The sequence below is a fragment of the Canis aureus genome, chromosome 20 (assembly GCF_053574225.1).
Source record: "Canis aureus isolate CA01 chromosome 20, VMU_Caureus_v.1.0, whole genome shotgun sequence".
Lineage (NCBI taxonomy): Eukaryota > Metazoa > Chordata > Mammalia > Carnivora > Canidae > Canis > Canis aureus.
In genome coordinates this window covers 8,032,542-8,050,244 of record NC_135630.1, presented here as the reverse complement: position 1 = coordinate 8,050,244, position 17,703 = coordinate 8,032,542, and the positions used below count along the sequence as shown (strand labels likewise).

General features: G+C 36.2%; 1 protein-coding gene across 2 annotated transcripts in view; it reads left to right on the top strand.

Moving 5' to 3' along the window:
* ELMOD2 (ELMO domain containing 2) overlaps positions 1-15,208 on the top strand; it is a 31,220-nt gene extending 16,012 nt beyond the window's left edge. For both annotated transcript variants that reach the window (XM_077860943.1, XM_077860944.1), the window contains 3 exons: positions 2,718-2,786; positions 3,578-3,711; positions 11,621-15,208. In XM_077860943.1, the coding sequence (XP_077717069.1) occupies positions 2,718-2,786; positions 3,578-3,711; positions 11,621-11,766 (349 nt within the window). In that variant the 3' untranslated portion in view covers positions 11,767-15,208. The remainder of the gene's footprint in view (positions 1-2,717; positions 2,787-3,577; positions 3,712-11,620) is intronic.
* The last annotated feature ends 2,495 nt before the right edge of the window (positions 15,209-17,703 follow it).

Below are 17,703 nucleotides of genomic sequence, written 5' to 3'. Positions count from 1 at the left end.
TCAGAACACATAGATTCTTTGTTCTTAGCCTTTAAAGACCATCTTTATTCTGGTACTTGCAATCAAGGATATTGAACGATATTGAACCTCAGTTTACTCTACACTATTCTGGTGTTTCCTTTTTTATTTTTTATTATTTTTTATTTTTTAAGAGAGAACGTGTGAGGGGTGGGCAGAGGGAGAGGGAGAGAGAATTGTAAGTAGGCTCCATGTGGAGCCCAGTTGTGGTGCTCAATCTCACAACCCTGATATCATGACCTGAGCTGAAATGAAGTGTTGGACCCTTAACCGACTGAGCCACCCAGTCACCCCATATTGTATCTTTTCTTTTATGAATAACCTTGCTTCTTACTCTTTTCTTAAGAAATTAAGATTTTTCAGCATTTGCCAGAGGAGAATTTAATGTAGCTTAAAATTTAAATAAGTTAGTAGGATTTGATTCAAGACTATGGTAAAGGATTCTGATAGACATTAAAATGATTTACAGATACTTTATTTAGCGTTAGTATCTACTAATTTGAAAAATGACCAAGACTCATATGTATTAGTAGTTACATTTGATTGCTGGTGATACACTAGAGATGGTTGAAAACATGAAAAACTGGCTCTGATTCCTCTATAATTACGTTTGTTGTCCTGTGTATGGAGCTATGTATCTTCAGGGTCAAAGTAAAGATACAGTCAAGAAGCGGACAAGCTCTTCAGATTCCCTTATGTGATTTATTTTTTAACTTTCATAGCCTTTGTCATCTAATCTCTTGAGATATTTTGTTGCTTTGAAGGATAAGCTGGTAGTTTGATAACGGTGCCCTAGGCACCGAATGTTGAGGCAGGTGTAGAAAAAAAAAAGGATATTGTACAGAAAATGAAATCAGGAGAGATGGAAGAAAGCTGAATAGATGAGGAAATAGAAGAGGTGAGTAGAAGAATATGCTGATTAAGCCCAAAAATGTATGTAGGAAGAGAGAAGGGGTAGGAAGGAAGGAGAAAGATAGAAGGCAAGCAGGCGGTAAGGAAGGAGGGAACCCAGTATGGATTTTTGTAAAGAATAGTTTGCCATATTGCAAAGATGTTCGTTTTTCATAGGTGCTGTTAAGATAGGGTTTGATTAAGTTCATCAAGGAAATTAAAAATCGTTCGGTGTTACAGACAGTATTTTAAGAGTAGCTTGATTATTGAAATATTAATGTAATACTAAATTGTATTAGGAGTATCATATATAAAAAAAGAAATACAAATAGTTTAGTAAGGATATCCTTAGAGCCAAACTAGGGATAAAATAGAAAAATTAGTGTATGTAAGGAAAACATTGCACTAAAACAGGACTTTTTCTTGTTTAGGGAGTTACAGATCCCTTTGACAATCTAGTGAGAATTTTGTATGTTCTCTCCCCAGAAAATGTATACGCAGAAAAATTTATGTGTAATTTCAGGTAGTTCATGGATACCCCCTCATTCATGAATGAGTCTTCATTCATGGACTTCTAAATTAACAACCCTTGTTTTAATGGTTTGAAAATCAGCCAGTAAAGAAAAATGGAAGCCTGTCGTGTTAATCTAGGGAAGGAAATCCGTAGGAAAATTTGGTTAGAAATTTCTGTGCTTTATGAAAATTTCAACAATTGTGCCCTCTAAAATTTAAATGAGCCATGGAAATCCACTTTTTATTCTACTTCTTATCTTCATATAAACATCCAGTCATCGTATATGTATATGTGCATGAGTACCGGTGTACTGTGAGGTGAAGAAGATTTAATCTCTATCTTTAAGAACTCAAAGAATTTGAATTAGTATAAGCCAACAGGATGTATGAGCCTACAAATAGATAGATTTATATATTCTTCTGTTGTACCTGCTAATACTTCTGTTTTATGGCCAGCGTTTTAATTATACCACTGATCAAGTGCGAAAGAAAAGTTAGTGCAAAAGTTTAGTGCAAAAGAAAGGTTATGGAGTTTCTTCTCTATGCACAGAAAATGGTGTTAAATAATATATATTTAAATTACAAAAGAAGGAATATACCAAGGGGAAAGGGTGAATGTCCTAACAGGTACACATGGACTATTTTATACACATGGACAAATTTGTAGGAAATTTGGTATCACTCATGTGGAATTTAGGAAACAAAAACAGAGGATTATAAGGGAAGGGAGGGAAAAATAAAATAAGATGACATCAGAGAGGGAGAGAAACCATGAGAGACTGTTAACTATATAGGAAACAACCTGAGGGTTGCTGGACAGGAGGGGAAGGGAGGTGGAGGGAGGGGGTAATTGGGTGATGGGCACTAAGAAGGGCAAATGATGTGATGAGCGCTGGGTGTTATATGCAACTGATGAATCACTGAACTCTACATCTGAAACTAATGATATGCTATATGTTAACTGAATTTAAATAAAATAAGAAAAAGTAAGATAACAAAAAACTAGATTTTTTTTTAAAGGTAAGCAGAAAGTTTCTTGTTAAATCATTTATTTTTAAAATATTTTAAAGCATTGCCAAGGGCCCATGTCCTGTACTAACTAGATAGACCTGATCTCTCAGAATTAAATTTCGATTCACAGCATTTCCAAGTCACTCAAGTGATTAGAGATGGAGATTGAGATGATTGTGGCAGTAGTGGGACTATCATCTTAATAGTCAGTAGCTTTTTAAATTTCTTCTGGATATCTTCAATTTGAATAACATATATTAATTTTATTATTAAACTTTTTCAAGGTATTTCAGTGAAAATTATACCAGTGAAGCTCACCAGATTCTTTCCCGTTCAAATCATCCAAAATTAGGGTAAGCTGGGTATATCAAAGAAATTTTAACTTCTTGAATTTTAAAATGTTGATTGGATTATCTAAATTTGAAAGTATTTCAAGGTATTTTTTAAATGAGATTATTTTTATTAATGACTTTGTAAAAGATATTACATGATATATTATTTATAAAGCAAAATCTTATCATAAGCCAATTTTGTATTATTTTAATTTATTTTTGTCACAAGATATAGTTTGTCTATAAAATGGAGGTAAGGAACTTTATGAAAGTTTCTTGAATAGATTTCAGAATAGGAAATAGCTTTGTGACATAGAAATAGGAAAATGAGAAATCGTTTTGAAAATTGTAAAATGAAATGCAGCTGAAGGTCTATCAGCTTTATCATTATTATTCTATTTTTATATTCTAATGATACATTCCTTTGAAAAAACATTATAACAATATTATCTCATAAAAATAAATACCCTGATAATGGAGGAGAAAATGTCAGATTACCCACTGTGTTTTAAAACCAATGAGAGTGTATTCTTTTTCTTTTTCTTTTTTTTTTTAAGGATTTTGGTTTTTGGTATTTGAATGATCAAAGCTTCATTATTCCCTCTTATATATCCAGAAAATCAACAGCATCTAAAAGAACAAAAATCTTCTATCTATTATGGTTTATTTTTTTAATAGGTAGAGATTATTGTTAAACGAATACTGTATTAGAAATGGATCAGAGTAGTTTTTCACTAATTTCTTGCAGGATTTTAAAGTTATTTTATGAGCTATTTGGCTAGCTGGTATAACTGGTAATGTTTCTGACATAGGTATTCTTATGCAATAGTTGGAATCAACCTTACCGAGATGGCTTATAGCTTGCTGAAGAGTGAAGCTCTGAAGTTTCATCTCTACAACTTTGTTCCTGGTATACCAACGATGGAACACTTTCATCAGTTTTATTGTGAGTATTAAAATGAGTTAAAACTAGATATTTCTAGATATAATGTCTCTATTAAATATATAATTTATGCTTGTCATTTTATTATTTAGAATTTTGTAAAACAGGGAAATAATGGAGGTGCCTGGGTGGCTCAGTTGGTTAAGCATCTGACTCTTGGTTTCAGCTCAGGTCATGATCTCAGGGTTGTTAGATCAAGCCCCATGTGTGGCTCTATGCTGGGCGGAGTCCACTTGAGGATTTTCTGTCCCCTTCTCTGCTCGTGCACTCTATCTGTCTCTAATAAATAAATCTTAAAAAAAAAAAAAAAAAAAAAAGAAAAGAAAGAAAGAAAGAAAAACAGGGAAATAATGGAAGACGAGTCCCTAAGGGTGTTTTTATAATCAGTTTCTATATTTGTCCTTAAAAAATTTCAGCAAGACAGTTTTTTCACATATATGTAAATTTAGGATGTATGCAGTTTTTCCAGTCAATTGTAAAATGAATTTTACCTCTTGAATACTGGTTAGTGAATGCTACTGAGTCAAGGACAGACCATTCACAGGTTATTTTGTTAGTCTTGTAAGCAAATTTAATTTAAAGGTGCATTCCCACCCTACAACCACCTCCCCTTTTCAAGATGAGGTTTCCTTGTGTTAGGTTAGAGGTACTTAATAACTGTTCCTAATGCAGTCATTATTACCATTGTTCCATTAACTTCTCTTGTGATGATATTTGCACACTGAAGGTTTAATTAAATGAACTTGTGAAGTTATTGCTCAGAAGCAAAGAATGTAAACCTAGCTTAGTTTCACATTCTTCTTTTCTTGATCTTTTTGTGTGTTCCGGATGCCATTTTGCATGTTGGCAGGATGCAGGAAACTAGCTAGGTAATAAATGGTCAGATCATAACTTCTTCATCTCCATCATTGAAGGTGTCATCAAGGTCTCCCCTTCCTGCAACCTTCCCTGTCTTCACTTAACTCCTTGTTCCAGGTTGGTCACTTGCTGACTTTCTCTTGCCTTTGTCTACTCCCCCCCCCCCCCCACAACCCATTGTAATTGTGCAGGAGGAGACCTATGATACTAGGTTACAGTAATAACTTTTTCACGAGTCTGTCTGTGATGACCTTCTTCCAGTTTCTTCTCCACATTGCAGATAGAAGGATTTAAAATGGAAATCAAATCATTTTGCTCCACTGCCTGCAATTCTTCAAAAAGTTCCATTACAAGGCCTTTTGTTGTTTTTTTTTTTTTTTTAATTTTTTTATTTATTTATGATAGTCACAGAGAGAGAGAGAGGTGCAGAGACACAGGCAGAGGGAGAAGCAGGCTCCATGCAGCGGGAGCCCGATGTGGGATTCGATCCCGGGTCTCCAGGATCGCGCCCTGGGCCAAAGGCAGGCGCCAAACCGCTGCGCCACCCAGGGATCCCTACAAGGCCTTTTGTAATCCCTACCTTGGTAACCTCTCCAGATTCATTTTTCTGCCAAACACCAACTGCTCCTAGCCTGAAATGTGGGCACACTGGCCTTTTAGTTGTACAGATGTATTATGCTCCCTCTTGACTCTGGACCTTTCACTCTGCCTGGAATCCCCATCTGCTTCCTTCTTTCTGTCCAGGTCATAACTACTTGTCTTTCCAATCTCAATTTAGACATGACCTTCTTTGGGAAGTCTTACCAGAGATTTTGTTTCTTCAGTTGTCCATTTCATTATTCTTTCCTTCTCTTTTGGAGTATCCCTATCAGACTAGGGACCTGCTACTGGACCTCCCATTCATTCATTCATTCATTCATTCTGTCAGTTGCTGTTCTGGGCACTAGGGATAAAGCAGAAATGAGGCAAAAGTCTCGGCATTTTTAGAGCTTTCGTTTTCAAGACCAAAGCAAACATTCCCTTAGTGCAGCATCTACCTCCAGATACCACTCCAGTTATCTGCTCCCCTTCATCATAAAACTTTTAAAATAAGTGCTGTTTTCACTTCTTCACTTCTAATTGTTTTTTCTAACTTCAGTTTAGCTTCTCTGCCCACTATATTGCTGAAACTGATTTTTGCAAATACATAAATGACCTTTTGTTGCCCAATCCACTTGCCACCTTTTTCTCCTCATTTGATACTTTTAGCAGCACTACAGAAAGATCACCATGCCTGTCTTCTTGAAACGTTATCTGGGCTCTTCTGATGGTACATTCTTTCTGGCTTTTCTCTGACTCCTGGCTCTTCCACAGACTTTTGTTAGCACATCCTTACTAGGTGTAGGAGCACCTCAAAGCCTGGACCGCCTTCTCTCTTTAGCCTTCATTCTGTCCCTAATGATCTTATGCAGACCCCTGTTTGATATACCAAGTGCATACTGGTCATACCAAAATGTACATCTTCAGCCCAACCTCCCTCTTTAGCCCCCACCATTTGTATGTCTAGATTTTTTTTTAATGGATAAGTATAAAGGATCTTATGGGGATGGTTACACAAAGCAGGAATTGATGCCACATGTTTTCAGATGGAGGGACAGGTTTTTCAGGTCCCTAGGACCACTGCTGATGATTCAGACTGGCAGGACTGAAGATTCCTAGCAGGCATGAGATGCTTTCCTTCACCCTTGCAGAGTCGACATTGTTGCTTTGTTTAAGCACCCTCCTGGTCCTTCCTGACTGTACTGGGGATGGCTCCCTGCCACTACTGCTCCTAGATATAAATGCCAAAACTGGGTCAGTATAGCCCCAGTGTACCCACCCTTTACTATAGACTGTGAGACTGTACGTTCATCTTGTGAGCTGAGAAGAGACCCTTGCCTAGGGTCAAGCTCAGCCAGTCTCTTTTTTTAGGGGTTGGGCATTATGAACAGACTTTTATCCAAATCCACATCTTCTTTTTCCCTGTTCCCTGGGTCTTTTCTCTCATCTTGTTGCTGGGAACTGTTTTTCCCCCCATTAGTCTTGTTTGGTTTCTTCCCCTAAATCTCTTATTGACTCTTAGCATAGTGTCTAAACTCTTGAGACTTTGCTAATAGCCTCTGATATTTGTTTTCTTTTTGAAATGCATGCATGTTTAATGCTGCCTGTTGAACATAAAACAAATAGAAAAAGAAACAAAAGGGATCCCTGGGTGGCGCAGCGGTTTGGCGCCTGCCTTTGGCCCAGGGTGCGATCCTGGAGACCCAGGATCGAGTCCCACGTCGGGCTCCCGGTGCATGGAGCCTGCTTCTCCCTCTGCCTGTGTCTCTGCCTCTCTTTCTCTCTCTGTGACTATCATAAATAAATAAAAATTAAAAAAAAAAAAAGAAAAAGAAACAAAAAAATCTCTTTCCTCCCCCAAATTAAATATTTTACCTTATTTAAATAAATACAGGAGTGTGGTAGATAGGAAAACTGTGGAAAATGACCTTTAATTATGGATATTTTTCCCCCTAATTATTGGTAACATGAGCATCTTTGGATGCTGTTGATCTCAGGGCATCTCAGCACCCATGTCTTATTTGGCTCCTGTCTAGGAAGAGCATCACAGTAATACCTGAGGTGCAAAAGCCATTATAGGACCCCCTCAGTTGCCTTGTTTCTGTCAGTTCAGATCCATAAGAGCTGTGGATCATCCTGGAAATTTTTCAGATTTCTTGAAATATATAAAGCAAACATACATGTGCACACACACATACCTCTCAATCTTATACACGAAGTTTCTTCCCCAAATTGGGAAGAAGTCTGTTTTTCTTGGAGCATATTCTAATTAGAAGATAATTTGAAACCTTATCTTTTGAATACATACATACCTTATTTATTGGGGGACTGGGCCCAATGGACCAAAATCTGTTCCAAGGTCATAGTTTTTGTGTAGAACAAAGAACTATGAAGAGATGAGCTGTGATCTGTCTCTATCTGTCCCTTTCTCCCTTTATCATACCTACTGCTGTTGTCTAAAGACAGGGCTGGAAACGGTGAGTGCTAATTCAGTTTCTTAGCTCCGTTATCATCCTTTTGGACATTTTGTGCATTTAAAATATCCAGTGTCATCCTGATTGGTTTGGTGATTCCAAAAAAATAACTCCTCAAGTTTGTATAAGAAAAAATGTATAGCTCAATAACAACTGTATTGAGGTATAATTTATATAACGCTTACCCTTTTTAAGTGTGCATTTCAGTGAGTTCTGGTAAATTTGGTGAGTTATACAACCAACACCATAATCCAATTTTAGAACTTTTATCACCCCACAAGATCCCTCATGCCAGTTTACAGTTAACCTCTGTTTCTATGGTTCCCTTATTTTTAACCCCTATTGGAAAACAAGGTGCTCCAAGGTGGCTTTGGTTAGGGACAGTAAAAACACAAAGGGAATGTTAAGGTTAGAAATTTTGTGTGCTATTTCTGTAGAGTCTAGTGTTTTGTTTTGTTTTGTTTTTTAAGATTTATTTATTTATTTATTCATGAGAAACACAGAGAGTGAGAGAGGCAGAGACACAGGCAGAGGGAGAAGCAGGCTCCATGCAAGGAGCCCGATGTGGGACCTGATCCCCGGTCTCCAGGACCACATCCTGGGCTGCAGGCAGCGCTAAACCGCTGCGCCACCAGGGCTGCCCTAGTGTTTTATTTTTTATTTTTATTTTATTTTCTTAAAGATTTTATTTATTCATGAGAGACACAGAGAGAGAGAGGCAGAGACACAGGTAGAGGGAGAAGCAGGCTCCATGCGGGAGCCTGACATGGGACTTGATCCCAGGTCTCCAGGATCACGCCCTGGGCTGAAGGCAGCGCTAAACCGCTGAGCCACCCAGGCTGCCCGAGTCTAGTGTTTTAAACCTCTAGAGTGAAAAGGATAATAGATATTTTTTGTGGAAACAACTCTTTTGCATCCTTTGCTGCAAGGCTTTTGGAATCTAGGCCGTGTAAGGCCCTGCCAGCTTCCTATAATTTTGGTGTCATCTGCAGTTTCTTGAGGTCTCATCAATTTAACCATTACAGTCTCAAGACTTTAGGCCTGTCTTTCTCTGAGACCAATGTACATTATAGACCAACAACCCAACTCTGAAGCAAGAAATTTTAGTACTTTCCACTGGAGCAGTTTGTTCCAGACCTAAATAATTCTTTGCTTAGGCAGTAATGAAAAGCAGTTTTGGGCTTAGGTGGCTCAGTTGGTTAAGCGTCCAACTCTTGATCTCAGCTCAGGTCTTGATATGGTCGAGTTCAAGCCCTGCATTGGGCTCCACGCCTAGCTATGGAAACCACTTTTTTAAAAAAAAGGGGCAATTTAAAGGACTTATGTGAATGGTAAATAGCTAAAACAGAGTAGCCAAAAATACTGATATAAAAATACCATAAAGTTTGGATAGATGTCTTATTTTTCATACTACCCAGATTATTACTCTCTCAATTTTTTATTGTATATCCCTATCAAGGTGATGGGAGTAGGAGTGGGGGAGAGCACAGATTCAATTTGTGCATGAATGTGTAATTTCTATAGATGTACTGTTGTTCCAGTGTATACATAAACTAAATTTTGAATGAAATAAAGATCAAAAATACTACTTAAGTATAATTACGAGATTACCATTCTCATTTGTCTTTTGGGAATGAGAAGCAGGTGGTTTCCCTCTGCCCAAAGAGGCCTTATTCTTTACTTTTCTCAATATCCTAGTTAACAAAAATCTGTTTTATCATATTAAGAGATTAATCTGAAATCTTTTTTAAATTGGGCTTTTTATCAAATGATACTTCATTGTTGAAATGTTATGGTTCTTAACTATTAATATTTGCTTTATTTATAACTAATGTCCTAAAATAGAATTTACTTTCTTTCCTACTAAGTGATTATGATAGTCTAGGCACACTTTTATGTAGTCACTTATCATTTATCTAAAATAAATTACTTCTATCCCTTCTTAAAAATCCTTTCAGGGAAGCCCAGGTGGCTCAGCGGTTCAGTGCTGCTTTCAGCCCAGGGCATGACCCCAAGGACCCAGGATCGAGTCCCACGTCGGGCTCCCTGCATGGAACCTGCTTCTCCCTCTGCCTGTGTCTCTGCCTCTCTTTCTCTCTCTCTGTCTCTCATGAATTAATAAATAAATAATCTTTAAAAAATCCTTTCAGAAGAGGAAATGTGATTCTGGTGGAAAAAAAGTCTTAATTTTTAACATAATAGAGGTCACTTGGAAACTGTATGATTTGGGCAAGTCATTGAAGCTTTTGGGCAGCTGGCTGGCTCAGTCAGTAGAGCATGCACCTCTTGATTTCAGGGTGGTGAGTTCCAGTCCCACATGCAGCACAGAAATTACTTAAAAAAAAAAAAAAAAAAGCAGTACAAGCTGTCTGCCCATTCATTTCCTCCCTGATAAAGTAGAAATAATGTAGTACTGCGTCATAGGATTGCTGTGAGAGTAAATACACATGTGAGCACATGGATAGCACCCTGATAGCATTTGTGTGTTTTTTAAAAAAATAATTAAATAAGTATATTTGGTCAAATCCAAATATGGTTAAGTAACTTTATATTCACATTTTTTATCGTAAAAATTTCTATATACATGTTTATTTTTATTAAGTAGTGTTCACATTTTGAGGGCTAATTTGGCTACTGTCATGAGGATATTGAAAAACAAAAATATTAAGCCTACTATTTAGAGTCCATATATTCTTTAATTTTTTTTTAAGGTTTTATTTATTTGAGTGAGAGATTTTATTTATTTATTACAAGCCAGAGGAGGAGGGAACAGAGGGAGAGGGACCAGCACACTCCATGCTAAGTGCAGAGCCCCATGTGGGGCTTGAGCTCACAACCCTGAGATCATGACCTGAGCCAAAATCAAGAGTCAGATGCTTAACTGACTGAGCCACCCAGGTGCCCCTCATGTATTCTTTTAAAAAGAGAAAGTGCTGATAGTTCATTGAGGAAAGTAGAAATAATGCTTAGATTTATAAATCAAGCTGTTAGAAAACAGTTTTCACGTACTTTACCTTGTCTAATGTTTTCTCGTTACTTTCATATTTGTGTTTCAGAGGTCTCTGGGGATAGCTTTTTTTCCTATTCCCAAGGTATCTTTTGACAGTACTATACCTCTTAACATTTGAGGGATTTTATTGATATTTGAGGCAAATAGTAAATATACTAAATATTTTATTGAAATTTCTTCTTATTTTGAACGTACAAAAATATTTCTTATGAGGTTTTCTAGGTTTCTAGTAGTTTATTAATATAATTTGTGATTATTGTATCTTTTTTTAAAATTTTTTTCATTTAAATTCAATTTAGTGAACATATAGTATATTATTAGTTTCAGGGGTAGAATTTAATGACTCATCAGTTGCATATAACCCCCAGTGCTCATCACATCACCCGCCCTCCTTAATGCCCATCACCCGGTTACCCTGTCCCCCCTCCCAAGTCCTGTCTAGCAGCCCTTCAGTTTATTTCCTGTGGTTAAGAGTTTTTTATGGTTTGTCTCCCTCTCTATTTTCATCTCACTTTATTTTTCCTTCCTTTCTCCTGTGTTCATCTGTTTTATTTCTTAAATTCCACATATGAGTGAAATCATACGGTATTTGTTTTTTTTCTCTCATTTATTTTGCTTAGCATAATACCCTCTAGTTCCATCCATGTCATTGCAAAGGGCAAGATTTCATTCTTTTTGATGGCTGGGTAATATCCATTGTATATATGTACCACATCTTTATCCATTTGTTTGTCGATGGACATCTGAGCTCTTTCCATAGTTTGGCTATTGTGGACTTTGCTTCTGTAAATGTTGGGGTGCACGTGCCCCTTCGGATCACTATTTTTTTATCCTTTGGATAAATACCTAGTAGTGCAATTGCTGGGTCCTAGGGTCTGACTATTATAAGTTAATGTGGAATTTAAAGGATGGTTCTGCACTTTAAAATGAGATGTTTTCGTTGTGATTTCCTTGAGCACTGTATTTATGTTTTATTTTTCTTTAACTGCAGGTTACCTTGTCTATGAATTTGACAAGTTTTGGTTTGAAGAAAAGCCAGAAAGCATTATGTATTTCAACATGTATAGAGAGAAGTTTCATGAAAAGATTAAAGGACTCTTACTGGATTGTAATGTATCACTTACTTTAAAAATATGAATCATCCATAGTATCTTCTATTTCTACCACATTTTGCACACACAACAGAATTTATATGTTGTAATAGAAATTATCTGATCAATTACACTCCTTATATATAATTTCCTACAAAAATATTTCAGAAATTCTATTTAAGAAAGCTAGTGGACAATCAGTGTATGTTTACAGTCGTTTATACACTGTTCTCCAAAGGTACCTTATCCTTCCAAAGATCCTTCTGTAGAGGCCTGTGAACTACAGTTTGGAACTTGGGACTTAGCCCATTTAGTGTAAAAGTATAAATCAGGTATTTGTATTAAATTGGTCGATTAAAATGTGTAAAAATTGGTTTTCATTTTTATGTGTTGTAGCTATCAAGTCAGTCTCTTTACAGAACTCTGAAGTTTTCTTGTGTTTTAGTTTGGAAGTGATTGTCTATTTCCTTCGTCTTGTTTTCTTCCTAGGTTAATTAACAGGGAGAGTAGTTCTTCATGGCTTTCTTTGTTTGCATCTCAATCACATGTCCTAATGTCGCTTCATTAGTAGCAAAAAGCATAGATTTGTCAGACAGGATAAAGAATCATGACCTCTTCCCTTTTGTTTTCTCTGATTATTTAGCATTATAGATAATGAAAGAATGACAGTATTGGTGACTACCTTTCTGTTGTTAAATACCACACTTGAAAATATCACAGTGGTATTTTAAAACTTAAAGGCATTTTGTCATCTTCAGTATTTGCTTTTCAATCAGTTGTACGACGAAAAGGACTGTAGTTAGTGCTTGGTGTGGGGCCTTTTATGAGGCTTCTCTACCTGTGAGTGTTTATGAAAAAGAGGTGTGTTTGCTAAGAAAATCCTGACTGTATTCAAAGGACAGTGGCTATTCCAATAAAGCTGTCTTTGAACTTAAACAAAAGGAAAACTTAAAGTTTTTAAAAAATACCCGTTAAACACTGTTGGTTTGTTTTACTTGCTGTTAACTGTTGCTTCTTTTTGCTTTGCCTCCATAGTGTTTCTAGATAATGGTGTGCGATTTTATGGGTATTCTTTGCGTTAATGGTCTGTGGGATTCTAAAGTAGCCTGAGGATGATGACTGTGCATTTCGTATAGCTTTATTCTCAAATCTCAGGAGGGCATCAAGTGCTATCAAGGATTATATAATGATGAGATTCTATTGGGAATAATTTCTTCCTTGTGTGTTTTAGAAATTTGTACTCTTAGCAAAACTAAAAAGGTTTAAAGATAATTTGTCTGATAACTAAGTTCTTCTTAAATCCTACAGAAACCAGCCTGTTAAAGACATTATTTAAACATAAGAGCACATCTTTTAACATGGTATATATATCAAGTGTTTAAGGACTGACTCACATGGCATAACACAGCCCGAGACTTGCAGTATTTGTTCATGTCTATTGACAGACTTCTCTCTGCAAACTTGCCAAAGAGAAGAGCGATAAAAAAAATATCCGAGTGGAAAAATACAGAAGCAGTGCTGTATAGCACGTACATTGAAAGCCCAGCATTAAAACTGTTATTTTCTCAACAGGATAAAACTTTTAAAAATTGGGTTCATTTTATTATAAACATGGTTGGTTTAGTGTCTGAGTATCACAGGAATTTAAAAATTGGTTTCTTATAGGAGACCTCTCAATCTTGGGATTATCTTTTTTTTTTTTTTTTTTTTTTAGTGTTTTCAGTGCTTTATTATCCAGCTCTAGAGTTATAGGAAATGTAGCAAAATCCTGGTAAGGATCAGGTGCTAACCATTAAAGTTCGTTTTCTATAGAAGTGTTTACTCTTACATGGAAAGCAATTCTGTTAGTTTTTTAATTTTCATGCTGAAAATACTCATATTTTAATTTTTCAAAGCTGAGGTCTTGAACTGATGTAAACCTTTGTCAGTATGCCTCATAAAGAATGATCCAACTATGGAAGGGGAAATTTTTTAAGTAAATTTTTCCCCTTCTAGGGAGGAAAAAAAAACTTTAAGAATGTCATTAGAAAGTTTGGTCAATAATATGTTCTTTAAATCATCTCTGTTTTTGTACAATATAGATATTGTCCTGTTTTTGCTTAAAATAATCAGTAACCATTTCAGAAGTCCTATAGTGAATTGGTCTAAAAGCTACCAATAAATTCTAATGTTTGATAGTCAAAAAGCCAAGCTAAGTGTCCCCACTTGTAGATTAGAATGTAACATAGTGACATACAAGAAAAGAAAAACACAATTGTGTGTACCTTCCTACTTTTCCTTGCTTTCAACTTATGTATGCTAGAATTTTATGTAGTCTTAAAAATCCATATTTAGAATCTTACCTGTTTCTATAAGAATGAATAAAATACCAAAGTAGTGATAGGTTTGAAGTAGCAGGAAAATTATGTTTGCTTTAGCATCAGAAAAGTGAATCGATACCGAAAAGAATTTTTGTATGTGCCAGGTTGAAGAGAGTGTGCCAGTGACAAGAATAGTGTAAGAAAATAATTACACTGGTTGTGGTTCAAATATGTTCTGAAAGACAATCTTTAAGGAAATAAGAGAAATCAGGGGATACCGGTATATCAGTGACCCTAGACCAGCCTCTCTTTGTATATAAATATGGTGGGATAGTTAGATATAAAATCAGTGTCTTACTGGCACCAGTTGAGAAAACAAGATCTTTTCCTTCAAAATGCCCATCCTGCTTTTTTTCTACTTTAACAACTACTTGGATTTGTATGTATTTTTCTATGTGAAAAACATATGTAGTCTCCATTTTTATTCCAGTATTAATAATTGTTTATGTACTGTTTCTCCCCTTTGTATTCAGTGAAATTGAACTTGGTCAAAGATTTGCTCAAAGGAGCAGTATTACATGAGTGAAAAGCGGAATGCTCATTGCCAGAGCAGGAAAATCACACACTGTGATGGCTCAGAACAGAAGAGGTTTGGCTTGGAGAGCAATAATGTTTATTATCCTCCTTGAATTAATGATTGGGGTCCAGCAGCTATTTTCTCAGGATAAATGGTCCACCCAGCTTCTCTGTGAACAAGTCTGGAGAGGCTTACTTTCCTTTTTCACATTTATGAACCTCTCCACACAAGCAGATTATTAACAAAGATTAATGGACTTAAACATCTGAAAGAAATCATGAATGAGCTTGTTTTGTTTTGTTTTGTCTTTTTCTGGCTTCAGCTTTTGACAAGAAAAAAATTTAAATGTAGTTCAGGTAAGACCCAACTATTATAGGGCAATTTTTTTTTTTTAAATTATAGGGCAAAATCTATGTTTCTGTTAATGTATTCAAAAAATAAGCAGTGGCTTTCCCTGGGGGAAAAAGTGCTGGTTGGCAACTTAAAGAAATAGATTTTTGTCTACTTTGGATAAAACAATTAACTTCTTATGTAAAAGCAATAGTCGAAATGTGATGTCATTTTGTTCGGAATGTTGTGAACAAATAAAAAATGTGTCAAAATTGTTATAAGCCTTTCTGTTAATCTTTCTGTGTTTCCCCACCATCCTCATCCCTTAAGTCCTTTGTATTCATGAAATAGTGCCTTTATTTAATCCTTTACTCATGTTCCTATAGAGTAAATGAGAATACACAGAAAATTTTTATTTTTGTGATTTTAACTCATCCACTAATTACCTATTTAAGATGTTACTGGGTAACAACAATAGGTTATAAGACCAGAAAAGAAGCTACCACTCCCACCCTCCATTCTTACAAAGGATAGGAATAATTCATACTGCACTGCAGTATGCTGTACTTAGCAATGTAGCTTAGGTACATTTTTATATTAATACAAAGCTTCCTTATTCTGTTTATTTACAGCTGCAGAGCATTCCTCTGGGTATGTGTGTGTGTGTCTTATTTTGAACTAAAAAATACTACATATGTCACTGGTTGGATACAGCAAAAGCAGTAATTAAAGTTAATACTAATTATAGTTTAAATGTATGTTAAAGAAAGAATGGCTGAAAGTTAAAGACAAAGTAATCATGTCAAGGAGTTTGGCCAAGGACAAAATAAACCTAAAAATAAAGATGGAAATACTAAAGGCCAGAGCCCAGATGCATGGAATAGAAATGGACAATAGAATCATCAGAAGTAAAAAGTTGTTGCTTGAAAAGACTAGTAAGACTGATAAACCTGGGTGAGATAAATTAAGAATAAGGAAGAAAGCAAACAATGATATCAAGAATAAAATATGAACCATCACCACAGATCCTGCAAATACTGAAAATAAAATGTATTAAGGATAACCTCAAAATTTGAAAATTTAGATGAAATATAAACATTTCTAGAAAAATATACTTAGCAATACAAAATTGTACAAGAAGAAATAGGTAAGCAAAAAGTTCTAGCACTATTCAAGTGGATTCAGCAATTAAAATTTTCCATGAAAAAACCTACAGTGCTGGGTGGCTTGCACTGGTGAGTTAACACATTTAAGAATAAAATAATGACAGTTTTCACAATCTCTTCTAAATAATGAAGTGTGGACACCCTATAATTCACAAAACTATCATAATCTTAATAAATCCAACCAGAACAGAATGAGAAAGAATAATTGTATGCCAGTGTCACTTTAGATGCAGTAATCCTGAATAAAATAGAAGCACACTGAAATCCAGCGATAAATGTAATAAATCAGTAATAACTACATATAGATATGCTGTTTTTAAAAAAATATTTTATTTATTTATTCATGAGAGACAGAGAGAGAGAGAGAGAGAGAGGCAGAGACCCAGGCAGAGGGAGAAGCAGGCTCCATGCAGGGAGCCCCACGTGGGACTCGATCCCGGGTCTCCAGGATCACACCCTGGGCTGAAGGCAGCGCTAAACCGCTGAGCCCCCCGGGCTGCCCTAGATATGCTGTTTTAATGTGTGACCAATTATAGCTCAGTTAGGTTAATTCCCAGAATAAAATTAATGAAATTTACCACATGAACATTGGAAAAATCACATAATTTAAAAGTTGCAGAAAAAGCATTTGATGAAAATTCAACAACCATTCATGTTAAAAACAGCAAATGAGAAATAGGGGTCACCTTAATTTTATAAAACGTCTCTATAAAATAACAGCAAATATATATATATTTTTTTTAAAATTTATTCATGAGAGACAGAGAGAGGCAGAGACACAGGCAGAGGGAAAAGGAGGATCCCTGCAGGGAGCCCGACGTGGGACTCGATCCCAGGTCTCCAGGATCACACCCCGGGCTGAAGGCCACGCTAAACCGCTGAGCCCCCCGGGCTGCCCATTAGCAAATATATTTAATGGTGAAACATTGGGATCACCACTTATATCTGTTTTTGCCACAATAACAATGTATAGCAATCACACTAAAATCTTAATGGCATACAAAAAAAGCATTTCCTCCTCACACATGGGCAGGCTAACCAGGCAGCCTTGCTGATCTCAGCTGGCCTTAAATCCAGGTCCTGGGTGGAGTTCCTTTCAGCTCCACGTGGCTTACTCCTCTGGGATCAGTGGGCCACCTGAGGCATGCTCTTTGTGCAGCAGAAGCACAAGAAGAAGCCCAATGGCTCACAGGTATTTCAGGCCTTTGCTCGCATCATGTCCACATTCCCTCGGTCATATAGCAAGTCTTGTGGTCAAGCCCAACATCAATGGAACAAGGAAATGTACTCTACTCAGAAGGCCTAAGGGGTGAACATTTGATGAATAATCCAAATTGTCACAGCATGTCTATTCAAAATTGTGTTAGAGGTCCTAGCCAGAGCAGTAAAGCAAGTGGGTGGAAAGAAAGAAAAGTTATTATTCATAAATGATATAAATGTGTATATAGGAAACCCAAGAGAATTAACCTGATATCAAGGGTAGATGAGGAACTTTTGACCAATTATCAAGGGTGATCATTTATCAAGGATGAGGGATTCTGGATAAGTCTATTTAGCCCGATTCTTGCTAAAATTGGGCTCTTGAAGACATACCTAAGAAGCATTTAGTA